At 39.4% G+C, this 25,732-nt stretch overlaps 2 protein-coding genes and 1 long non-coding RNA gene across 13 annotated transcripts in view; 2 read left to right on the forward strand and 1 right to left on the reverse strand.

Annotated features, from left to right (window-relative positions):
* Window positions 1-23,962, forward strand: part of ANKRD44 (ankyrin repeat domain 44) — a 146,874-nt gene extending 122,912 nt beyond the window's left edge. For 4 of the 6 annotated variants that reach the window (XM_064451956.1, XM_064451954.1, XM_064451958.1 and 1 more), the window contains exons 18-28: window positions 1,961-2,162; window positions 7,065-7,143; window positions 8,189-8,306; window positions 9,355-9,571; window positions 10,301-10,388; window positions 12,352-12,435; window positions 13,652-13,797; window positions 14,479-14,561; window positions 15,731-15,813; window positions 16,947-17,038; window positions 19,232-23,962. In XM_064451956.1, the coding sequence (XP_064308026.1) occupies window positions 1,961-2,162; window positions 7,065-7,143; window positions 8,189-8,306; window positions 9,355-9,571; window positions 10,301-10,388; window positions 12,352-12,435; window positions 13,652-13,797; window positions 14,479-14,561; window positions 15,731-15,813; window positions 16,947-17,038; window positions 19,232-19,497 (1,458 nt within the window). In that variant the 3' untranslated portion in view covers window positions 19,498-23,962. The remainder of the gene's footprint in view (window positions 1-1,960; window positions 2,163-7,064; window positions 7,144-8,188; window positions 8,307-9,354; window positions 9,572-10,300; window positions 10,389-12,351; window positions 12,436-13,651; window positions 13,798-14,478; window positions 14,562-15,730; window positions 15,814-16,946; window positions 17,039-19,231) is intronic. The other 2 variants (XM_064451959.1, XM_064451960.1) reach the window with 1 other exon arrangement.
* On the reverse strand, window positions 7,137-15,374 carry LOC135313401 (uncharacterized). Its single transcript, XR_010373042.1, has 3 exons — window positions 14,989-15,374; window positions 11,031-11,097; window positions 7,137-7,203 (listed from the first exon to the last, which is right to left on the reverse strand). It is a non-coding gene; the product is annotated as an uncharacterized LOC135313401 (long non-coding RNA).
* Window positions 23,963-24,627: 665 nt separating the features above from the next.
* Window positions 24,628-25,732, forward strand: part of PGAP1 (post-GPI attachment to proteins inositol deacylase 1) — a 45,668-nt gene continuing 44,563 nt past the window's right edge. For 4 of the 6 annotated variants that reach the window (XR_010373043.1, XM_064451963.1, XM_064451961.1 and 1 more), the window contains exon 1: window positions 24,961-25,185. Coding sequence is in view for 3 of the 6 variants with exons in the window: in XM_064451963.1 (XP_064308033.1) it covers window positions 25,033-25,185 (153 nt within the window). In the remaining 3 variants the exon portion in view is untranslated. Of the gene's footprint in view, window positions 24,817-24,960; window positions 25,186-25,732 lie in introns of those variants that run through there. The other 2 variants (XM_064451964.1, XM_064451965.1) reach the window with 2 other exon arrangements.

Here is a 25,732-nt window from a genome sequence, read left to right on the forward strand (position 1 = left end):
TTCCCAGTCAGCCAGAACAGCTCTGACCTGACATTTGAACTATCCACATGTAATCTGAGGGAACAAGAACCAAAACAGTTGGGTTAAAAGACTGAGTTTGTCACTGAACCCTTCCCCCATCTTTTTTTCTGCAATTTGAAGACTGCAGGAAGGAGAGTGTCTCACCCAAGCCCAAAGAGGAGTTACAGCCTGCACTATGACCAACACAAATTCCTGTTCTGGGAAGGGACTTGCCCGGCAGCTGGCCAGGCAGCAAACTCATTTCCTCTGTGGTCCCTCGTGGATAGGATCCTTGCAAGGACACTGCCAGTGGCTCTCCCTCTTGTATCTGTTGCTGGTTAACAGCAGTTCATTCACCTAAGACATCCCAAACCCATAGTTTAAAATTAAAAAAGCTTACATGAAACATCACTGTTTCACAGTTCAATTACAGCTATCCAGGAGTGTCTCCAACATTTGTTTCAAACCTTCCCATATACCGGGATGCCTGCAGTCATCCTCACCCAGGTCTAGCAGTGTCCACACAAGTGTCTCCACACATGGATCCAGAAAGGAGCAGCCTACACCAAAACATGAAGTCCTGTCAAATGGCTGATAAGGTGCAGTGGCCAAGGCCTCTGCTTACAGATGTTTGACCCTAGAATGGAAACTGGATTTAGAAAGAAGGGGTAGACTAGCAGCCAACAAAATACTGACCTGCCATTCTCTGAGGCTATGGTGCATGGTTATGGTGATAGTTGAGTAAATCACTGCACAAGGCAAACTAACAGGAATAAAAAGTCACCATTTTTATCCTTTCAAGGAGAGGATGGGCTAGACAGTCTGCATGGCACCTTCAAGATAGATACCTCATATTGTGTCAAAGATCAGGCTGTTGCTAGTTGTTTTCTAAGTAAAATTGTCATGAAGAAGAAAAGCTGACAACTCTTCAGAGTATTTTCTGAGATATGGGTTCCCTGTGCCCTAACTCCCATTGGTTTTCTTTTTCTGCTTTTGCCTTTGCTTTCCTATAGTAGTTGCCTTGGTCTAACAGGGAAACAACTGTTTGTTCCCTGCACTGTCCTGTTCTTTTGAACTTCTGACAATGGTGCTGCCACCACTACTTAACTTTGAAATATAGTGGCTCTTTGGTTCCTTCATGTTTGCATTTCTCTTCTGTTTTCATTAATTGCTTCAACTCTGGTAATACTAATTATAAGTTTCATGTATAAATAACAGGATGTTCTCTATGAATCTGACAGTAAGGAGGGGAGGGTGGTCCCTACAAAGCTGAATGAAACGTTTCCAGTTTCTGGGGCTATCCACTGGGTTTTTGCAATGTCACCTGTGTTTGTGCAGTTGGCGCAAATGTGGCTGTAGGTCTGGAAGTGCATCTACTTGTCCACTGTAGCTATTCTACCAAATGATCCTACTGGCAGGAGTACTCCATGAAGCATCAGCTATAAACAGCAGGTCAAGTTTGTGTTTGTATTTGCACAAAAATGTGGTTTGAGAATGGCTTTCGTTTAGTTGGAGACCAGCAGGTGTGTTGAATTTAGCACCTGGTTAGGAGGTGATAATCCATGAAACCTCTGACCAGCATCACTACTGAATCTAGGTTCTGAAGCAAACATTTATCTGAAAGATACTGTAGAATGTGAAAAATGAATTGTTGATTCACCATTGCTGAATTGACAAATTATTGCCTGAAATTCCACACCTTGGGTTGTATTGGAAGGTTAAGGCAAATCAACAGTCATAATTTCTGTTCCTAAACACTAGGAGTTTTTTTAGTGTGGCTACACTGTAATTTGGGAAAATCGTTTCAAGTTGAAGAGAGAGTCATAAGGACTCAAGAAAATGATGTCATTTGTACTATGTTCAGGCAGCTGTGATAATGATGGATTTTATTAATGTTTTATGTGACAGTGTTTGAAGGGCAAGAGTTGTGTTCTTTACATGACTCATTTTGTATTTCTAGGCCTATAACGGTCATCACCAAGCCTTGGAAGTACTTCTCCAATCTCTGGTAGATCTGGATATTAAGGACGAGAAGGGACGCACTGCTTTGGACCTGGCTGCTTTTAAAGGACATGCAGAGTGTGTGGAAGCTCTCATCAGCCAAGGTGCTTCTGTCACTGTAAAAGACAATGTCACCAAAAGGACACCCCTCCACGCCTCAGGTGAGTGTGATCTTATGTTATGCTTGTGGTATAAACGCTACAACACAGAAGCAGTTACCTTTACCTACCTACTATCCCTATGCACGTTTCTAAATGGAAGGAGATTTTGTCTTGTACTGAGGACTGCTGCTTGTTTGTGAGGTCCTACAGTTACCTCTTATCTTTCATTTTCTTTGTCTTTTTCCCCTCTGTCCCAATGGTTCAGTCCTCCCTCACACAGAATCCCATATTTTTCTACACTACTACTGCTCTGCCTTTACCTGCTTGCCTCTACTTTACCTTACCTCTCTACTACCACCTACTCTTTAAGATGACCGATGTTTCCCCTACGATACCTTCTCTTAATGGTTCCTCAGCCAAAAATTCAGGGGAAGAGAGAACACTTGTCTCACTGCTTCTCCTAAGGAAGAAAGGTTGAAAATACAGGTAGGCTCTCATTGGTGATTAAATTATCCTGGTGTTTCAAACTTTCAACCTTTTGCAGGGACAACACCACAGAAGTTCATCCCCTTTTGGACATTATCCTCCTCCTAAGCTAGCTTGTGAACTTGCTGTTGCTGGGAGTCTGCTCCATTCCTCACGTGCTGAATGTTAATTATGCAGCGTGCATAATTAACTGGAAAATGTAGAATTTGCCATTTATTTAAAGGTTATTATTTAATACATACCTGTCAGATAAATACACGGGGGTGCCAAAGGGAACGTTGCTCCTCTGGCTGTTCATTGAGGGGCTCAGTACAGCATAGTAGTGACCTCTAGTGGGAAGTAAAATTAATACTTCATAGAATTAGATTCGTAGAATAGATTCATAGAATGGTTTAGGTTGGAAGGGACCTTTAGAGGTTGTCTAGTCCAACCCCCCTGCAGTGAGCAGGAACATCTTCAACTAGATCAGGTTGCTCAGAGCCCCGTCCAGCCTGACCTTTAATGCTTCTAGGGATGGGGCATCTACCACCTCTCTGGGAAACCTGTTCCAGTGTTTTACCACCCTCATAGTAAAAAAGTTTTTCCTTATATCCAGTCTAAATCTACACTGCTTTAGTTTAAAACCATTACCTCTTGTCCTGTCACAACAGGCCTTGCCAAAGAGATTGCCCCTGTCCTTCCTATAGGCCCCCTTTAAGTACTGAAAGGCCCCACAATAAGGTCTTCCCTCGGACCCTTCTCTTCTCCAGGCTGAACAGCCCCAACTCTCTCAGCCTTTATTCATAGGAGAGGTGCTCCAGTCCTTGGATCATTTTTGTGTGCCTCCTCTGGAGCCACTCTAACAGCTCCATGTCCTTTCTGTGCTGAGGGCTCCAGAGCTGGATGCAGCACTGCAGGTGGGGCTCAGCAGACCAGAGAGGAGGGGCACAATCACCTTCCTCAACCTGGTGGCCACGCTGCTTTTGATGCAGCCCAAGATACGGTTGGCCTTCTGGGCTGCGAGTGCATATTGTTGGCTCATGTCCAGCTTTTCGTTCACCAGTATAGGGGTACTGATCTTTCTCTGAGGGGCCCTTCTCTGCAGGGCTGCTCTCAATCCCTTCATCCCCAAGCCTGTATTGATAATGGGGGTTGCCCTGACCCAGGTGTAGGACCTTGCACTTGGCCTTATTGAACCTTATGAGGTTCTCACAGGCCCACCTCTCCAGCTTGTCCAGGTCTCTCTGGATGACATCCCGTCCTTCTGGTGTGTCAGCTGCACTGCTCAGCTTGGTGTTGTCTGCAAACTTGCTGAGGGTGCACTCGATCCCACTGTCTATGTCATTGATGAAGACATTAAACAGTACCAGTCCTAATCCAACTTCATTGGATAACAATTGTTTTCAGGGCCAGAGTTAATTGTGTTTCTGATTATCTTTTAATTTTGCTTAGATTAAAATGCATATATATCCTGTAGTACAGTTTGTTCTCTGTGTGTGATCATATAAGTGCAACCAGGAAGCATAAGGTCAAATAGACTGTTATCAATTTTGTGTTCAGTACTGAAGAAAATGTACATAATAGAGCTTCACAGCATACTAAAAAATTCTTTCTGCTTTCTTAAATTTTGCATCAGAACTGAGTACATTACTCCCCACAATTAACTAATGATATAGAGATGTGCTACCAGAGCTTACATATCAGAAGTTTGAGACCAGAATACAGTGAGAGGGGTTTTTTTTGATAAAAACAAAGTAGTGAATCCAGCTGATCCTCACCCTGTTAAAACTGTTGGTTAAATTAATTTAAATCAAGATCAGTGCCACCACAAAACTGGAGCTGTGTTGGTCAAGAGCTTTCCTATAGTCACTTCAAACATAGCTTGGGGTCTGATGATGAGCAATGTGTGACTTTGGTACTGATTTTGCATTTATTTAAAAATCTGATTATAGTGACATAGGTTTCTTGCCACAGCTGAATTGCAAGGGTTCTGCAGTACTGAGAAAGGTAAATGGTAACAGCCATAGTTTTTTTGCAGCTCTGGCTTAATATGGATTTGTGGAATAGATTTGTTGAATAGAATTGAGTAGATTTGTTGAACAGAAGGTGTTATTTTAACATGTACATTTCTTACCTTCAGACAAATTCTGATTGTGGGGCTTTTTTCCCTATTTTAATTTCTTTTTTAATTGCCCCCATCACTGTAGTATGAGTGTCTTCCATGTAAAACCGGTAAGAACATCCATTGTAGACTTTCCTAGCCCGTGATATTTTTTTTTCCTTCAAAAAAAAAACACATTAAAAAAAAAATCTTCCAGGCATACAAGCAAAATGTTCTTTAAATCTGCAGTGAAACAAAATAAGTTAGGTTTGTATTGAAAAAAGAGGGGGGGGAAGGGCAAGAAGCAAGAAAGCCCTACCCACAGGGATGAGACACTAAAGAAAACATGTACCTTAAGAAGGGAAAATACTGTACACACAGGTTGACTATTTCCTTTACTAAGAGTTCAAATTTATCACTGTCATTAATTTGGAGGCTTTAAAATGGGGTGTAAGTGCACTTTGGGTAAATACCCATAAAGACAACATTTAGATCAAGAGCTATGCAGAGGCGTGTAGAAATTAGCTCTGGGATAAAGCTTCCATCTCCAACTATTATGAAAAGCCACTTGCAATCTGATGGCTTTATTGTGCTGTTTTGTAACAGTACATTTTGTTTAGGAGTATTTTAGCAAAGAAAGATGCCAGCTATCGGAAACTCTGCATGGTGCCACTGCAGTATCCAGCTTTTTTTTTTAATTTGCAATGCAACACATAAATTGGCATATTTTGAGAAATCAGAGTTCTTGCTGAATTAATCCTTTGACTGACAGTGCGCATTTGCACACACAAAAGCGAATACTTGCATGTGCTTCCTGTGCACTGGAAAGAAACAAGAAGGCGTGTGTGCCCATCCCCTTAAACGTGTTTGCCTTCATTCCTTCTAATTACACAAGCACAACTGCAGAACACAACAATTATGGGGACCTGAAGTGGTGGGTTGGATGACAGGATTCTGCAGAGCTCCATTCAGTAAAGGGATTTGTAACTTCAGTAGAGAAATCACCTAATGAAGTATTTCTTTTTTGTGTCTCTCTCACTCAGGGGATAGACTTCCTCTGACCTCATAATATGGAGAATTTCCTTAGCCTAAATTATACGCTCTCTGTAGAATTTTATTACCATCATCAGTCTTTCCTCTGGCTAGCTTGGGGAATCCATTGCAAATGTTCCCCTAGTGTTAGTGTTGTAGCTCTGCTGGCAAAACTAATGTTCCCTGCAGGGTCTGTAATACTTAGCAATTGCTGGGTCAGCTCCTAAGAGTTTCTGGGAGTATCTGTTCTAAAACTCATTTACCAAAATCCTCTTCAGGCATCAGTGTGAACAAGTTATGATTTCTCTTCTGGCTGCTGGGAGAAAGAACAGATTCCCCCCCCCCCCCCCCAAGCCAGTGACTCATCAGCCCCACAAAGCTGTTTACATGTTATGTATATGGCATTCCTTAGTGGTAAATAACTAAAAATGTCTTTTATTTTTCTGAGTAGAGCAACTAAGATTATTTTTGGATGAGTGATTTAAATGTGATGATGTCTGCCCATTTCTCTGCCAGAATGATGTGACATAGGTGGTGTCCAACGGTTTTGCCTCAGCCCACAGGGTGTAGGCAGTGTGAATGCATGACTTGCTGTAATAAGAACACAATCTAGATCTACTGAGTATAAGGAATTATTGTTTTTCAAACAAGAAAATACTGTTCTCTTCATCCCATGAGTTGCATGAAGCCTTTAAGCCAGCTGACACACAGATGAGTTTCCAGTGTCAGGCCATCCAAAATGTAATAACTCAGAGCTGTTTTCCAACAGGAATGGGTTACGTTTTAGAAAGGAAACCCCATTTTTGAGAATCAGCTGTGGCTTCCCATAACATTAAACTAGAAAATCTGGAAAAACCCCAAAGGACTTCCTGTTTCTGGTGCTATGTGCTGTTATGAATATGACATTCTTATCATTGGTCATTCTTTGCAGAAGCTTTTTTCATAGCAGCACTGAAGAACTTGCTTGTACAGTGCACACAAAATTAATGAACCTTGCTGACATACTTCTTATTGCATTCCAAATCTGATTGCAGAAAGCCTTGTCTGCCCACTCGCTCTGAGGGATTTTGAAATGCTGTCTGGTTCAGTAGATATTTCAGTAGTGAAAATCACGATTTCTGTTTTACTCATTTGGGATTTTTGTATGTAAGAGAACTAATCCCCGTCTTTCTGAGGTCAGGGGGAAAAAAAGACATCACCATTTCATTGGCATGAGTTAAATGAAAATTGTGGGAATGTTAATTTCTTATACTGTGGAATATTTTCCTTGTTTATAAGGTAATTCTTTATCTGTAAGCATTCCAATGGAAAAGTGTCTGAAATTAAGCAAATTTTAATTAAACATCTGGTTTTTTTCTTTATAGTCATTAATGGCCATACACCTTGTTTACGATTGTTGCTAGAAGTTGCAGACAACCCTGACGTGACAGACGCCAAAGGACAGTAAGTTTTCCTTGTGATGGTTTTCTTTTAGCTCTGTGATTCAAATAGCATCTCAGATTTCTGGGAAAAAAAGAAAAAAAGGCATTTATTAGAAATACTGTATTTCCTGCACTTTTCCTTATAGAATTTGGCAGAGATTACAAAGTACACATTCAGTTGATCTAACCCAGGTGGAAAGGATTATTCATTAATCTTAGCCTTTACTTCATACTTTAAACAATTCTTCATAGATGCTGAGGGCCAGATTCAATAAAAACAAGCCCCTGAGATGTTTCTGTAGAGAGTCTTTTTATTTCTAAAACATTGCTATTTCAGGGTTTAGTTGGTGTATTAGGCTGGTGCAGTGAGACAGAATGTTTACTTGAGGTGACACATGAACCTGACATGTCCCTACAAAAATTTTACTTCTCATTAAATGACAGTTATAGAGGGAGAATAAAGTATATTTTTGAAGTGAAAATGTGAATGGTTTAAAAAAACTCATTTGGGGTGCCTGGCACACATCTGAATGTACATATAATTGTAAATGGTATTAGCCTTATCTAAAAATGGAAGAAGAATAGATCCCTTTCAGGAAAAAAACGGAAGATATGTTAGTCCAAGTTTTGGCTTGAATAGTTTCCTCATGTCCCTTCATCCCGTTTAAGCAATTGCGCAGCATTTGCCAAACCAATGTTTTGTGCGGTTGTCATCTTGGTAACATTCGTAACACTTGGGTATTGTAAAGCCCATGTCTCGCTGGAGGTGACAATAATTGTAGGTTATTAAGAGAACAGATTGTCTTGAATTATGTTGCTCTGTAAACTGCTTACAGACGAGTTTGTTTCTTTTTTGGTCACGGTAGTTGGGTGTTAAAGATCTTAATAATTTAATACAAAAAGTCTTCACTTATGTGTTATATAGATGAGTACAGTGAAAGAAACAGGTTTGTGTGTAGGAATGGAGAGAAATGCAAGGCTTCCTGATTTCTCTATTCCTATAACTTAGCACTGGCAAGTAGTATGTCATTTTACAGCTGTGACTGGTTTGTTCTTGTTTTTTCTAGAACCCCACTAATGCTTGCAGTGGCATATGGGCACATTGATGCTGTTTCTTTATTACTTGAAAAAGAAGCATCTGTAGATGCAGCTGATCTCCTGGGATGCACAGCTTTACATCGAGGGGTGACTTAATTTTTATGATCCTTAATTATTTGTTTTACTGTGACTACAACTCACTGATAAATACAGGGATATTGAATATAGGGAATACTGTAAATGATTGGAAACCTGAGCAAGCACAGTCAATGAGGTAAAAAGCAGGACAGATCTACTCTCAGTAATGGCCTGCTTTTGACTTTATTTTACATTCACTTTAATGAATTAGATAAAATACCAATTAGACCAATTTTTCTTGGCTCTAGACACTTTACAATGGCAGACAGTATTCATATAATGGAGCACCTTATGAAAACAATTTCTTTAGAAGAACTGCCCAGCAGTTATTTTCATTTTTCTTGAGGAGGATGGTGTAAGTAAGCAAGCTGTATGTTTTGGTCTGGAGGCAGTGAAACTTGAGGCAGATCTGATCTTTTCTAGGAGTCTGCTTCTTACCCAATGTGATGCAAGAGATGATATTTATACAGAACTCTATGGTAACTGCAGGGAGCAGTTCAGCTTAGGAGACCAACATATGTCTGTAATAAAAGCTGTGGCGTAAAATTTCTGTTCTGTGTTGATAAGCAATATATAAACATGACCAAGATACCAAAGGTAGCTGATGTGTGATACAGAGGTCACTGATAGTAGCTGGCCAGCTGTTAAAGGAGCTTTTCCTATTTCTGATTATACTCTTGATCCTTTTTTTTTCCCCTCAGTTCTTCTTTCACATTCATACATGGTTTTGAGAAGCCAGACTCTGGTTTTCTGAACCTCACCCCTTGTTCATCTGTTTCCTTAAACTCCTTGCTTTTGTGCCTCACTTAGGGGAGTCTCCTCCACAGGCTAGGAATCAATGCCTTTGCAAGACAGCACCAAATACATTTCAGTGTACTAATTATCATAGGTAGTCATGGGAGCAAAGGAGCTTTCATGGAATCATAGATCATCTTTCATCTCTGCCTTCTGAACCCCATCCAGGCCGTTTCATGTTCACGGGCATCAATCATATTCCATGTTTCCTGGGCAAGCATGTGTATTATGTCAACTTCTTTACTGATTTCTCTGTTATCAGATTATGACTGGGCATGAAGAGTGTGTTCAGATGCTGTTAGAAAAAGAAGTATCTATTTTATGTAAAGACGCCAGAGGCAGAACACCTCTGCACTTTGCAGCAGCTCGGGGTCATGCCACTTGGCTGAGTGAATTACTGCAGATAGCACTTTCAGAGGAAGACTGCAGTTTGAAAGATAATCAAGGTTATACACCGCTGCACTGGGCTTGTTACAATGGTAAGTTTCTCCCTGTGGACTTCTGCCAAGTTCAAATGTGGCCTCAGTATTAGGGAAATGTGATAACAAAGCAGCCTAACACTTTGAGAAGCTTGAAATGAAGAGGCAAATCATCTCTCCTCTGCTTGCTCTCTGTAGTTAGCATTTGCTGTGTTCACCCTTCAGTTTGGAAGCCAGGGAAATTCCAGCAATACTTCCCAGTGGCTTTGCAGCTCATTTGCTCCCAGTCACAGGAGGCCAGGGTGAAATTCTGGTTTTACTGACGTCAGTGATGAAATTCTCAATGATTTCTGTGGGGCCAGGAATACTCCTCTGAGGTGTCACCTTCTTACTTATTGATGCAAGAGACCACGTGGATAGATGGACATTCTGAACTGAACCGATTATTCTAAACTGGATAATCTGAACTTGTTACTTAATATAAGGATAAAGCTTCCTAATGCCATCATTTAAGACCATCTTTGGAGATGTGTAAGGCAACATACATAATATCACATAAAAGAGAGACTTTTTTTTCCTTTCCTTTTTTTCAGTAAGTGCTCATATTAACCTGGACCTATCCTGCTGCTGCCATTAAAAAAAATGTTTATAACTTTATCACATAAGAGCTTATATACACATTGTGTTCAGCTTTGAACTTCATGTTAAATTCTAATCTGTATAAGCCTAATATGAATCAAGTTAATTACTTGCTTTGTGCAACACTGTGAAATGTCTGATCTGTTATAGGTCATGAAAACTGCATAGAGGTACTATTGGAACAAAAGTTTTTCCGCACATTCTATGGTAATAGCTTCTCTCCATTGCACTGTGCCGTGTAAGTAGAAATGTCCGGTACCAAATGCTTTAGGATATGTCTGGAAAAAGTAGCAGTATGAGAAGAAAAGTTGTGGTTTGGGTTTTTTTGTGGGTTTTTGGTTGTTTTTGTTACTTGCATGGGCAAATAATTTCAAAGCTGATCACAAAATTGTGCTTTTACTTCTGCTGAAAAAGTGGCAGAATAAAGAGTATTTTTGCATAAATTTCATACATTTAGGCTATTTGATGTCATTCTGACTTGTAATTAAATAGCTGCATTTCTGCTCCCTTTCTAGTTTCTTTTCCCTTGCTTACAACTACAGACCTATGCCTTTTCTTCACACAGGCTGGAACTTCATAGCTCTTCCATTCTTAGGCCATGACCTGGGCTATAGTGCCTTGGTCCGTGTAAGTATGAGCTTTTGAGGTTCCTTTGAAACCCAATGGCTGAAAGTTAAAAAATTTGTCAGAATCAAGACGATTCTTTTTTAGCAATTGGAACAGAGCCTTAATGAAGGAAGGATTTGAAACAACAATCTATGTCGTGCTCGAATGGTGTTCTGTGCAGGCCATATTTTTTCCAAGACATCCTCAGATGAGTGATTTCCAGATTGATATTCACTGTGGTCGTTTTTCCTCTTGAGAGTTTGATACTTCTTACCCAGGTCCTAGCCAAAGGGACTGATGGGTTATAGAGGCAGACTCTGTATCCAAAGTTCTCATATTACCTATGAACAACAAAAAGGTGGTGGCTGAGTTATTCATATTCTTCCATGCATGTATTTTATACATATTCCTTATTCAGAGAAAGCAGTATGTTTTCATATGGGAAGGATTCTAACAGAGCAAAACCATAAGTTTTTATAACCTAATTACAAATGCATTTTTTTAAAAATGCAAGGTTATTTTAGTTTGTAGGAACTAACATGCTTATTAAAACATCTAAGCTGTCAGAAAAGTAAGAAGTTAAGCACTGAAAAAACAAATGCAAACCTTCCTAATTTTTGTCAACAATTAGAATGACTGTATTCTATTCTATGTTCTGTTAGAAGAATGAATGTCTTCCAGAAGTAATGATAGGAATTACTATCATGTAGGCTTCCCTTCTACAGTCCATAACATTGGAAGGCAGAAAAGTAATTTGTCATGTATCAAACTCTGAAATTATAAAAACCCCAATATATTATAGAAATAAAAGCTTATATAAAGCACTGTTTTTACTCTGCTTAAAATAAAATCATTTGTGGCTGAAACATAGTATTTGAAATCCGAATTTCTAGTGATGGCTTTGAAATCTTTTTTTTCAATATTTATATTCTTTTAAACTAGTACATAATTCTCAAACCCATTAAAAATGTGTGCAACTTAAAAATGCATGCAAATTTAAAATGAAAACAGCTGTTAATCCAGTGTGGGTGTGTGTTAGCTATACTATATGTCCAATGCTGTTACTAAACACTGTTCACTTTCATAATGACAAGAGGCAAATTCACAATAAGCAGAAAGAGCATTAATTGAGTACATCCATCAAGGAAAAGTATTAAATGTGTGAGCTGGAAAATGTGGGCTTCGGTACCTAAAATATTAGAATAAAGCTTTCTATTTGTAGATGCCTATTTATAGGCATCTATGACTGAGTGCTTTCCAGATCCAGGTGTGTTTGACATTTAGACTAAAGGATTTTAAGGTATTAAGGTTTTAATCCTAGGTTTGTGCTGTGCTTTCAATTACCTTTGTGCATAGTAAATTGCAGGATTAGCTTTGCTTGAGAGACTGAAATTCATAGTCGCAGATGCAGTTTGGATAAATGGAGAGATGATGAATAATCAGAAATGTGACTGAAAGCATTATGGCAAAGATATATTAGGGTAACTTACAAATAACCTATAAGACATATTGATGGGATGTGAAGTGAATTAGTATGGGAAAGTGGGAAAAGATGTAGACTTTTTACCTTTTTGAAAATGTCTTTTCTTTGGCAGAATCAATGATCATGAAAACTGTGCATCACTGCTCATCGGAGCCATTGATGCCAGCATTGTCAATTGCAAAGATGACAAAGGAAGGTAATAGTTTCTTAAACAAATTGCATTTCATCTTCATGAGCCTGTCTAGTATTTTTTTTGTAATTCTTTCTGAACCTCTGGAACTAATCCTCATCTCATATGGTGGAGCTAAGACTTGTCATGCTGACGCTTTCAGACAGGAGTTTACACTGCAAGAGAGTTAAATGGTGGCTCACTTGAAGCAAGAATACTATGAAGTATTCAAGTTCATAGTGCGTATTAAAAGAAATACAAAAGAAATAATATTCTTTGTTTAGAACAGGTATGACTATAGGCTGTTTCCCTGAACCACTTTTCTTTGTAAATATTTGAACACATTTATCTGTGCTAAATGTAATGATATTATGTAAATATAGAGAAGTATTTCATTAAAAGCTTTAAAGTCATGTTAGTATTCTCAGGGCACACAACTCAAAATATATATGCAGCAAAATAATACTGATAGAGCAAGAGATATGCATTCACCAAATCCTTAATTTGTCCCGTTGATGATCTCACTATGTGTGTGTGCATATATATATTTTTTAATCAAAATTGCTGAAATCCTACAAATTGAATATTCATTGTTTCTGTTAACTAAAACAAATTCAAGACCTTCAGTAATGGTGATTACTTACCCCTGTAAGGGTAAAACCACCTCACCCTTACTGGTAAGCATAACCTGAAGTAACACTGCGAGCTGGCTTGTGTACCAACTATCTTTCATCTCTGTTAGTCACACTTCAGACCCAAAATGCCATATGGAAACAGCGAACGAATTCTAGTGTCTCAGACTTGTGGAAACTGATAACATTCAAAGAGGATAGAATTCCTCTGCCTTTTATAGTAATACTGTTACTGTAGCTTGTTGCTGCAGTATTTTTGACTATATCTTAAAATTATTTAGGTTTTGGGGTTTTGTTTTTTTTTTTTTTAAATGGATCTGTTATTTTCTGATAGTTCTTCCCATCTTAGGCTTGTTAAAAAACAAAATCAGATTAATAAGAATGAGGGATTGTACTGCTTTTCATATTACGTATTATGCTCCATTAAAATAAATGTGCTGCTAATATGATATTCTCCACAATATCACATCCACCTTATGCTTCCCTTTTTTTAAAGCTTATATTGCACCAGGACAGAGACTCTAAATATTGTTTAACGTATTTCAGAAAGTAAGTAAACAGGAATATTGTCATTCTTTAGCAACAGCTGTATTTGTGTTATTTCCCCACAGAACACCCCTTCACGCAGCAGCCTTCGCAGATCACGTGGAGTGCCTCCAGCTCCTCCTGAGTCACAGCGCACAAGTCAATGCTGCGGACCACGCAGGGAAAACACCTCTCATGATGGCAGCTCAAAATGGTCACATAGGTGCTGTAGGTAAGTGCATCTTTGCCTCTGTTCATCCCAAAGGGTGAGTGCTACTGCAGTTACTATGCTAAATAGGTACTCATTTTTTTTCTCCTGTGAAAACTAAGGAAGAAAAATAAATTGTGTGGATGTCTAAGAAGCTACCTTTACATCTGTAAAAAACCCATCTTTTTCTTCTCGGTCATTGTTTCTCAGCAGTCTTGGTGAACATTAGCAATAACAAGCTTGAGTTATTATTATTTCCTCCTAACAAACAGGAAAAATACAAAGGGTATGAGTGGAGTAGTAATTATAGTCTCCTGTTTTCTTCCTTGATTTTATGGAGCAGTAAAACTGCACATGTGAAAAAGATTGTGTAACCTTTTTTTCTCCCCCGCTCTATTAGAGAAAGACCTGTTCTTGAAATGGCAGCTATCAGCTGCTGCTTTTCCAGTCTAGACTATATACTATAGACATACAGAATTAGGGTCTTATTGCCTTAACTGAATTCCTTTTTCTCCAGCTTCAACAGCATAGACTGCACCCTAAATTCTTGATATCCACTTAGTCCTCTCAAAAGCAGGATCCACAGTTGTTCTCAGGGTATGCATGTGTATGCACACGTATATTTTAATAGTAAATTTTTTCCTCTATTTTCACATGTTCGTCTGCTCATTGGGTTTGTTTGTTGATTTCTATTCTATACCTCAGACTTTTTGGTGAACGTTGCCAAGGCTGACCTGACATTAAAAGATAAGGAGTTGAATACATCTTTGCACTTGGCTAGCAGTAAAGTAAGTTGAAGACCTCTATATGTTTCTATTCTCTTCACAGTCCGTATGTATGTATGTGTTTATGCTCCTAAAAATTTTTCTGCAATGGAAATGTGATGGTCAAACTTGTGGTGAGGAAGGGAGCATTGTTGCAAGCTTTTTCTCAAGTCTGTTTCAAGGTTTAGTAAACTGAGAATTAGGGATGCCTCTTATGACAGCTGAAACATAAGGAAGGGAAACTAAGAGAAATAATGGAAAATCCTTTGAGATTTTACCAAATAACTTCAGTGTAAAATAGCTTAACGCAGGTTCAGTGGTGGGGGAGGACGGTATTTATTCTTTTTTTGTATTCTCCAATTTCTGAGGAAGGAACCCAGAATTTTCCCATATGCTCTGCAGCAGTTAAACCAGAGGCATTGATTAGGCTGTTGATGGTGTCTTTCCCCACCCTTTCTTCCTCTTAATTCCAATTGCTGCTGCTGCTATACTGCTGTTTCTGCAAGAAAAGATGTCCATGGGACTCCCTCTCCTGGGCCTTTTCCTTTGCTCCTATCCGCAGACTGGATTCCAGTGTGATAGGATTACTCCAGTGCCTGCAAACACATGAGCCTTGCTGAATTCTCAGGGTCCTTCAGGCAGCTGTTCTCCTGCCAGGGCTGTAGCTCAGCACCTGTGACTTGCTGTGCTGAAACAGTATCAGAAATAAGGCCCAGATTATATTACTTCCAAAATTTCATTATTAGAGCTCTCACACTGGAGGAATTTGTAGTAGCTTAATAATACAGAAAGACATTTAAAGACCCAGAAAGTATAGTAGTAGTTTCTGAGTTAAACTATCTCTTTCTATGTTACTATGTAGTTCCAGTAAATAATCCATTAAACACTCTCTCAAGAGAAATAGCAGTCAACTCTGAAAGCTGAGGAGGCAAATTCAGATCTAATGAATGCAAGGTTGAAAGACAGGTGAATGTCTACATTTCTAAATGTGCTAAAGCATCCTAGCAGTGGCAGTTTGTAAGTGGCATTTTAAGGCTCCTACAGTTCACGTACTATACATCCTTATAGCCAAGTAGCATGTTTGTATTGCAAATTGAGTTATTAAATTTCACTTTTATATGTAGCATTTCTTTTGCCTTAATTTCAAACTCCTCAGCAAATTAACATTATTTGGGGTTTTTTCCCAACTACAGGGTCATGAAAAATGTGCCTTGTTAATACTTGACAAGATACAAGAACAGAGCCTTATTAATGCAAAAAATAATGCATTGCAGACGTAAGTATAGCCTGATCCTCTCAAGTTCAGTTGACTTACCAGAGATTCCGATTTAGCATTTCCAATTCATGTCTCAGATTTTTTCATAGAACAAAAAAGTTAATTTCTGATTTTTTTGAGTGCTTACCCTTGAAAAGACCAGATTTATATTGCATTTTCATTTTTGATTCCTTTGATGCCAAATCTATACCTGGTCTGGCGGAAAAACTATATGAGGTCATTTATTTGAAGACTATATCAAAATGTCTTAATTAAAATTAATTAAAATTAATTAAATGTATTAATCGTGTGAATGTGTAAGTACACATCTGGCATTTCCTAGCTTTTTGAGCTTCACCTTAAATCTAAACAATTTATTTAGACTTAAGGTGGTACATTTAATTCTCAGAGCTTTTTTAGGTGATATTTTATGTGTGACTCCCATCCATACCATACATTATCATCAGAGTTAGAAACATTGATAGTCTTACTCCAGCTGCAACTGTTTGACTGGTATGGGAGAATCCTACAGAAGATTCAGCCACGAGTTCAAGAGCCAGATCATCTAGTGCTTGCAGAAGAATTCATTCCATCTTAGCCTGTTTTTTCCCCCTTCCAATATGAAGTTGTTTTTTCTGTCCCACTAGCTGTCCCCAAACAGTAGTCCTGGGTGTTGGCCCAGGAAGGGAGCAAACCAGTGGTTATGTTTAATCTCCAGATGCTCTGTGGTAACAGAGATTAGCAATCAAGTATTCGAGGATAAAAAGGCAATACAATAACTTTGAACAGTCTGTAGTAGCCAGAATGAAGGATAGAACAAAGGCATTTCTTCAGTCTTAAATTAATTTTACTTTTAAATGTCAACTGTGTGCTGCAAACAGTGGAAAAACAAGAGCTTTTTAAAGAAAGCCTTTAGACTGGAAAGTATTAAGGAATCTCTGTGTATGTAAAGGTCTTGCACATATGTTTTATGGATGTGGAACATGAGGATTATTTTAAAGGCTGTTATATAATTTAATGTCTACAATGTAATTTTAATGATCCAGAAAAGGGAAACATTCTCTTTCTGATGCTAGGTATGCTTTAAGCGTTACCTAACTTTTTTAAAGAAAGTCTATTTTAAACTGAATTTGAATTTAGTTATGTTTTTGTAGACCTCTCCATATTGCTGCACGAAATGGCTTAAAGATGGTGGTTGAAGAGTTGCTAGCCAAAGGGGCATGTGTCCTAGCAGTAGATGAAAATGGTAAGTAAATAATATACTTTGACAATCTTCAGTAGAACCCAACAGGTAATTTTACAACCGACTGAAGCAACAGACTTAAAAGCTGATGGTAGACATCATTGATGCTTTTATCCTTCCAAGAACAGACAATGAGCTGTGTGAGTACCTATTAAAAAAAAAAAGATACTATTTATTTTTCTTTAATATAAAAATGTTTTCTAAACATCACAGTGGTCCCTTTTACTGTTCATTTTGCATGTACTGTCAACAGCTAGTCTTTTATAATGCTTGAGTGCAGTGGTAACTTGAATTTCCTAAACATGCAAGTGGCACCGGATAATTCTGACGCCTTGCAGAAGAATTAAGGATTATGCATTCAATCAGCGCATGTTTTAATGGGTAGGAAGAAAACCATCATCATATGTTTGATTCTGTCCTAGTTCATTCTGAGATCAAAGCCTGTGCTTACCAATTGTCTGACCTAACGCAAGATGCAAGTATATGACTGTTGCCTCATAAAATACATAATTAGTTAATAAATTTGATAATTTTGTTTCAGATCTCAATGAAGTCCTTCCCTAAACATTCTAAAGCCCACAGAAGGCTGTGCTTCTATAGTTAATATTTTCAAAAATGTCCTCCTGAAATAAGCTGGTCTTTCTTACAATACTGACTTCATGGCATTAATGTAACAATTCGGTACCTCCATCTTCCCATACCTGTAAAGTAACCATAATAATACTCACTCATCATTGCAAGATGTTTGAGATCTATGGATGAAAGAATTGAGTTGTGAGTATTTCTTATTAACCAAATTATACCTTAGATACACTTGCATGAGTGAGTTCCACTGAGGTCATCTGACCCTAACCTCATTTTAGAGATAGGGGACCGAAAAATGAACCAGACCAGCTTCTAACCACAGCTTTTATCATTAAAATTGTTCATACAGATCCAGCTAATTTGCCTATATGTAACAAGTGAAAATTAAGTTTAAATTCAATACACATTTAATTTTTCTAGGAACAACTGCATACGTGGGTTGAAAGAGAGAAATTTAAGTACAATCTTAGATACTAAGTACAACTCTAAAGAATATTCATGCTTGGAACTTGGTGGAAGAGGAAATTCCATTTAGCGTACGCATTCACTACAGTCAGTGCTTAAATGTGAGTAGTTTGCTACAAAACTCAACTCACATTTGTCCGCCACACTCATCTACACTGCAGGTGTTCTCAGCTTACCTGAGGCAGTAGGATACCAGTAGCGGTCATTGCCTCAGATTACTATTGCTGCAGCACTTAAGATATAGCCATCTTCAAAAGAATGTGTTTGCTCTTAGTACAAAGGAGGATTTGCTGGAAAGTGCTGGAGTACTACACAGCAGCCTGCAAAATGTATAGACAGCAAGTGTAATCAGCATCCTGGCTTCCAAGATTTGTATATGTGAAGAGCTGCTTTAGTGGCAGCGCTTGGACAGGAGCCATGTTATACTGCAGTAAAGACAAACTTTTAATAGCTCCACAGTTCTTTGTTTTACTGACATCTGTAGAATATTAACTGTATTTAAAGCGTATGCCATGCTTTCTGAGTACAGTCATTCTTCTAAAATAATGTAAATTTGTGTAACTAAACATCCACGTAGTCATACCTGCTACACATGTACCACGTGCACTGGTCTAATTCTTTTCTCTCATAATTTAATTCCTAAACAAACTGCTTTCCGAGTTGAGTAGATACTCAACTGATCAGTCTTTAAAATAATTTGCTTATTACTTCAAAATGTTTTTAAACTAATATCTTTTATGTTCTAATGAAAGTCATTGTTCTCAGAATGAGACTCGTTCATATGCACCAAAACTGAAGCCAGTTTCTGTCCCTGTTGCTGTACTCCCCGTGTTCTGTATTCATCATGTCTGTGCTGTAGAACCCTGTTTAGCAAGTGCTTTTATTCATATTGTGAAGCCTGTTTGCTGCCTGATTTTAAAACAATAGTGCTTGTTGTGGTCACAGTGATTTAAATGCTCCACAAAGTGTGTATTTTCCCGGCATGTCTAATTTAAAATAAGTAACATACCCCTGTTGCCTGGCATGATTGTAACTGAACATACATCTCCTGCTTATGACGTCACCTAGAGATGTATATGAGGAATGCTCAGTGCCATTCTGAGTACCCTTAGTACTAACCATTGCCTTGTCTGCATTTGTGCCCAGGTCATACGCCAGCCCTGGCTTGCGCTCCTAACAAAGACGTGGCTGACTGCCTGGCACTCATTTTGGCTACCATGATGCCTTTTTCTCCTTCCAGTTCAATGACGGCTTTCAACTTCGTTTGTTTTAAAAAAGACAATTTGGGCAGGACACATCTCTGCGATGGCTCCAGTATGGGTAGCATTAACTCTTATAATAAGCCCTTGAGTAATAACATAGGAACAGAGGATGGGTACAATGAAAATGATTCGGATTCTGAAACATTTTGACTTTTGGTATTCAAAACCTTTTTTTCACTATTGTTTCATTTGAGCTTTATTTCCATCTTTTTAAACAGCTTAAATTCCACAGCTATATTCTTTAACTATTATTCTTGACAATTAGGTATTGGAAAACTTTGTAGCGTTGATGAGAATCAAGCCTTTAAATAACAAAGTGAGAGTGATTTACTGGACCGTATTCCCATTAATGTTCTGCAGCTTTTCAGCCTCTTCATGTTTCCTTTAGGCCCTAAGTGCCCCTGTGGAAAGTCTCTACCTCTTACTTTAGGTAGAAAAAGAGAAAATGCCTTTTTTTTCTTTTTGACAGCACAAATAAACACAGAACTGTTTGTAAAAAGTTCTTACATGTTTTAGCTGTACCTTTACTACATGAACGTATTTCCAGTGTAGCCTTCATAGATTCGAGCATCACCCCTTTCCTCTGTTTGTCTGTTTCCTGCTGCCAGGGGCTCTGTTAATTAGATGATCTTTTTTTACACAAACCAAAGGTAAAGTTATAAATCTTAAAACTGCCTGTATTACTTTTCTACAGGAGACAAAATCTTTTACATTCTGCGTGTATTAAGCACTTAAACCTACAGAAGGCACTTTTTACAGTTCTTAGTTGCAGCACACAATTAGAAAATTATAGTGATAAACTCTTAAGGCCAAATTCTGCTTGTCTCACCAGATTTTCTCACGGACATTAGTGGAACCACTTGGCCCTTATTTTTTTTTCAATTCAGCACAAACATGTAGGGTTTATTTGCACTACAGAATTAGGGTCATTAGATGCTTCTGTCACCTGAGCCATTAACCATGAATCTAGTATCAGAAAAAAAAAAAAAAAATCAGGTGTAGACAAAGGTGTATGTAAAAGTTTATAATGACTTGCCAACTTAAACTGATTTTATTTTTCCTTTTCTATGCTAAAATAACTTATTTTTACTGTAAACAGTACGGAATTTTAAAATACTTTTGCCAGTGTTTGGGTTAACAGAGCAAAGGTAAAGCAATGAAAGCATAACACCAAAAGTTGAAATACCAAACACCAGAAAACAGAGCAGTGTACCGTGCGGGGGATCGGAGATACATGCTAAAAAAGCCTATTGTCACCAGCTTTTAAAGCAATGTCAACTTTGTGAATATGTTTACTCCTTCTGCCAAAGTTTCTAGGTCAAATGGACCACGACCCTCGTCTGCAACAGATGTACAAAAGGAAGAATGAGACTTTGTAAACAAAAGCAAACAAACCTAAACAAAAAGCTATCATGAACTAACCAGCTGTACCAAGAGGACCAAAATGCTTCAGTAATTAAACGGAAGACTTTGCTACTTTTATTTTTTCTTCAAATGTGAGTGATACAATGAAGTAGTTTTTCTAAACTATAAAGATATAAACTTTTGAGGTAATGAGTAGTCTTGAGTGAATTTTACATTTTATGATGCAGGTTTTGAGTTGACATTTGTAACTGATGATGTGTTGACCACAGTTGTTTGTTTTTTCCAGACTAAAGAATATGTTAATCTACTTTTAATGTAAATGTGTTTATATTTATTTGAAATGAAACAAATGCCCAGGAAAAATAACTATGGCTTGTTCTCCTAGTTAGTGTTTGTGCATACTATTTGACATGACGCGAAATGAAATGTGAATCTAAGCAAGACTTGATGGCCTGAGTAGAAAAAGGAAGGGCTGATGCACTTCTGGAGAGTGCCCACCTTCTTGTATGGAACGCAAAGATAAAGTCCACAGGCTATACTGCTTAAAAGCAGAGAGCAAAACACCTTCCACCATTTCAGAGCATAAGAAAGGGATCCAACCCCTTGCTGGACAAGTGAGAGGACACTGTACAGCTACAGTAAAGAGGAGAAAAGGTGATACAGCATGGAGTCAAGGTGTTAAAGTTCCCGCGATTCGCACTCAGGCTGTCTGCAGGCCTACATCTGTGCTGGGAGGATGAGACGAGCTTCCTCAGTGCATGCTTTCGGCAGGGCAAATAGAAAGTAAGGGTTTTTATTTTAGTTGCAGTTTTTAGCTGTGTTCCACTGAATTGTAAAAAATCTATTGGCAGATTCCAGTTCTTTAATTAAGAAAAATATGTATTAAGTTTATTTTGCCTTGCTAAAATTAAATATTGTTTCCTTGAACATGAACAAATTTCCAAAGTTTACAACAAAAAATCACAAGGATAGTGTCTCTAAAGGTGAACACTCCTTTTTCCCTCAACTCTGTATTTTCTGCAGTAGAACGACAGAGCTGGTTTCCTCCTCAGAAATAGCACAGAATAACATTTTTATGATTGACTTTTTTCAACATTTTTGCTTTTAAGAGTTGCAGAACAGCAATAACCACCTTACTTTAAGCACTGAAAATAAGAGGAGAGATCAATTGTTAAAGTTTTCAGTGGTGTCTGTTCAGTAATAGACATCTGAAATTCTGCTTTTTTTATAATGTGGAATGATAGCATTGAAAACAAATACATGAATGGGAAATGGCTGCCACCTGTCTAACAGCAGGATCAGCCTTTTAACCTTTGTTTAACCAGAGATATAGGTAGACTCCTTAGCAGGAGTAGTTAGAAGTCTCACCCCGAAATACAGAAAGTTACACTATCCTACATGAAGTTGCTTCATTAGGAGAAAACCAGTCCTCTTTGTAAAGAGGATGATGTATTATTTTAAGCAGCCATTTTTTAAAAAAATCAGTATTTTTACTTGCTACCATACAGAGTTACTGAAAATATTTCTGTATATTTGCAATACCTCGTAACTCTGGTAATTGTGTAGTGCAACAACTGCTGCCTCTTCATGATGTACACAACATTATAGAAGCATAGGTGATTACTGAATTTCTTTGATCCTTCTAGGAACCAAATCTAAACTTTACTGATTTAACTTTTCTGTAAACTAACAATGATGTAAAAATGCAATATTCCAAAAATCATGGGAGCATATGATTTGTTAGCATCTTAAGGGCATTGGGAAAGTCATGTTTTGAGTATGGTTTATTTAGGAGGAAAACTGTCATGAGCAAGACAGTTGGAAGTACTCAGTATTGGCCTGTCCCACATCTCACGTGAGTTACCAGAATCCCTTTTTTGTATGCTAGTACATTAATCTGTAATATAATTTATCACATGTAGAAATAAATTTGTAATTTAGGGCAGATATTTAAGGATGAGAATAATTTTACTCTTGTAAATTATCACCTTGCCTTTCTGTGGACTTTTTACAAGAGTAGAGTTAATCGTAACATAATTGTTGCACTTAACCCTGGATCCTGCGATTTACAGTACGTGGACGACTTCTGTGCCTGCACCAAGCAAAGGGTATCTGGGGAGGGGCAGCCGCCTGCCCCCGCTGTATTAGCAGGATTGTTTCATCCTGTATTGTAACCACAGCTGCAGGTGGAATCCACGGCAGGATGGGGTCCCAAGTCTCTCTCATAAATACTGAGTTACAACCTCCAGACTGCCTGAAATTGCTGTGAAATAGCTCAGGGTATTTCCGTTCATCGCTACTAAAAGGGCACCATAATGTGTTTGGTACTTTTATGCAGTAAACAACTGCCAGATTATTGAATTAGAACAAACACATGAAATGAATTGTTTATCCATTGTACTGTTGAGAAACTTGGTTATGTATCTTGAGGATGATTTTAAAAAAACTTGTGACTTTTATTCTTGGTCATGTAAGAAATATTAGAGTGCCTTTTTATATTTGTGTATAATGGAAATGTTTTGTGAAACTCGTCTTTTTTTTGAGTGTTACAGAAGCAATATATTACCAGTAAATTTTCATTTCAGACCTTCTTTGAATGTATAAAGTGTTTCTTCTTTTCATATGTTCTACCTGCATTGAAATGAAAATTAATATGCTAAATTTCTATAGGAATAATGTATAATTTTTGCAGTGCTGAAAATGCTTTCTTATTACACAAAAAGTAAACCTTAGGTCAGTGTTATAGGAAAGGGCGTTTTAAACTAGTGACAATCTGAGTGTGTGTACAAAATGTAATTTTATGCGTTTCTTATGCAGTGGTCTACATAGTAAAGCCAATATCTTATGTTTTGTAGGTTTTTGTCTTATATTTTATGCTTTAGCATGTGCAATATATCTTTACAAACCATGGTGATACAAATCTGGTGCCAGTGTTATATTTTGCATAACATTTGTAACAAACAATATAAAATATTGTTTGATGGTTTAAGTGGGGTTTTGTTGGTATTGTTTGGTTTTGTAAACTGAAGTTTAAGGACTTGGGTAAATGTCACATATGAAATGAGGAAAAAGACTTACTTCAGTGAATGACTTGGAATTCAACCTAAGTCTTATCAAGCACAGTTTAGAAACTTTTTCAACTACTGAATGCTGTATTAATGTAATGAAGAACCCTAACTGTAAACTACTATTGCAATGCATTCAGATGGTTATTTTTACAAATAAAAATGGTACAAATACTGTTGGAGAACTGAGCAAATTTTCTTTCTTTTAATGGAGGGGGAAAGACTTAAATACTTAGCAGTGAAGATGAAAATGCAACTATATGTGTTTCTACTTTGTATTTCCCTCATGTGTAACTAACTACTCCTTGTTTTAGTAAGTTGATGTTAGTATTGCTTCCTCTGTAGATTGGAAAAAAAAAAAAGTAACTTTTTTGGTCAGATATTAAATATTTTACTGTTAGTTTTCACTGATGAGCAACACCAGCAATCAGGGGTGTGTCACACCATCAGGGTGGGTGGCTGTCCCAGAAACTAAAATCCAGCGAAGAGAACCTGGAGGTGGTAAAAGGTAGTAAGTTGTTTGAAGTGCTTGATTAAAGCAAACGCAACCCACAAAAAAACCCACACTTACCCCCCTCCAAAAACCAACCCATACCCAACCCATTAACAGTGTCTTTTATGTGTTGACTGCTTGAAACTTTATGGATGTTGTGACTGAACTGCTAACAGGCCGGAAGCCACGAACGCACCTGAACAGGGGCCTCTGCGGGTTTATTTTCGGCAGGGTGAAGGGCAGTGAGCCCCGTCCCCCGCCGGGGTGTACGTACACCCCCCGGCCCTTGCCAGCCGCGGGGTAAGGCACACTTGAGGCATTTCGGAAGCCGCAAACGCCGCCCAGTTGCCGCCTGAGGCGCGGCTGCCCGCTGACGGACGCGAGGGAAGAGTCTCCTCAATTGCCTCAGCCCGGGGCAGTGTCCCTGCAGCAGCCCCAGCCCCGCAGGCCGAAAGCGGCTCACTCGGCGCACAACAGCAGTGGTGCGATGACTATCACGGCGGACACGCCTTCCCCGGCAAGCCACTGGCTGAGGGACGCCCGAAGGTAGGTTCTCGACCTCCCCGTAATGGCTCCCACGCCCGCAACATGGCGGACAGACCGTTCTCAGCCTGGCGGAGCGACGGCCAGCCGAGCTCCTGACCTTCCCAACATGGCGGCCACCCGCCACGCCTCCCGGGCGGTGGCGCTCCGCGCCCCGCCGCGCTTGTGTGCACCCAGAGCCCGAGGCGGGAGGAGCGCTTCGCTCCGCTCAGGGGCGCGATGGGGCGGGCGGGCTGGCGGCTCCCCGCTGCGCCGGCGATCTTCTACGGGGCGCTGGCGGCCTTAGTGCTGCTAGGGGTGCGGGACGTGCTGTTCTTCTACGAGGAGAACCGGTGCAGCATGACCTACATGTACGAGTACCCCGAGTACCTGGTGAGTGCGGCTGCGGGCGGTGCTGAGGGAGCGGGCGGCCGTGTAACAGGTGGGAGCCCGCCCGCCCACCCCGGGCGGCGGCGGCGGCGGCGGCGGCCCGTGGGGCGTCGCCGCCCGCATGGCCGCTGCCAGCAGCTGCTCGCCTCAGGCGCAGCCCTATTGTGGCTTCCTGCCTCTCCCCTGCTACGGGGGAAGGAGACCGGCCCCCAGCGCGCTCGGCCGCGGGGGAATGGCCGCACCGGCGGCTCCCCGAACTTTGGGGTTAGCTCACTCGGCGCTTCCTGGAGCGGCCTCTGCGGAGCGGCGATCTCCGCATGGGGCAAACGTACCTTCGGCTTGTTTGAGAGGTCGGTGCGTTTGGCAAAACGCGCCGCTGTGGCTGCATCGTGCAATGGTGCACCTTGGGTAGCTAAAGAAGGGAAAAGCTGTCTACCTGTAAAGTGACGTGGTGCTTCGTACTGCCACCTGTACAAAACAAAATGAACAGAAAAGCTTCCAATTTCCTAACCCGTAAACGCCTGTAGTTACCTGTAGACCTGGTAAAACC

Source organism: Phalacrocorax carbo, chromosome 5 (assembly GCF_963921805.1).
Source record: "Phalacrocorax carbo chromosome 5, bPhaCar2.1, whole genome shotgun sequence".
Classification (NCBI taxonomy): Eukaryota; Metazoa; Chordata; class Aves; order Suliformes; family Phalacrocoracidae; genus Phalacrocorax; species Phalacrocorax carbo.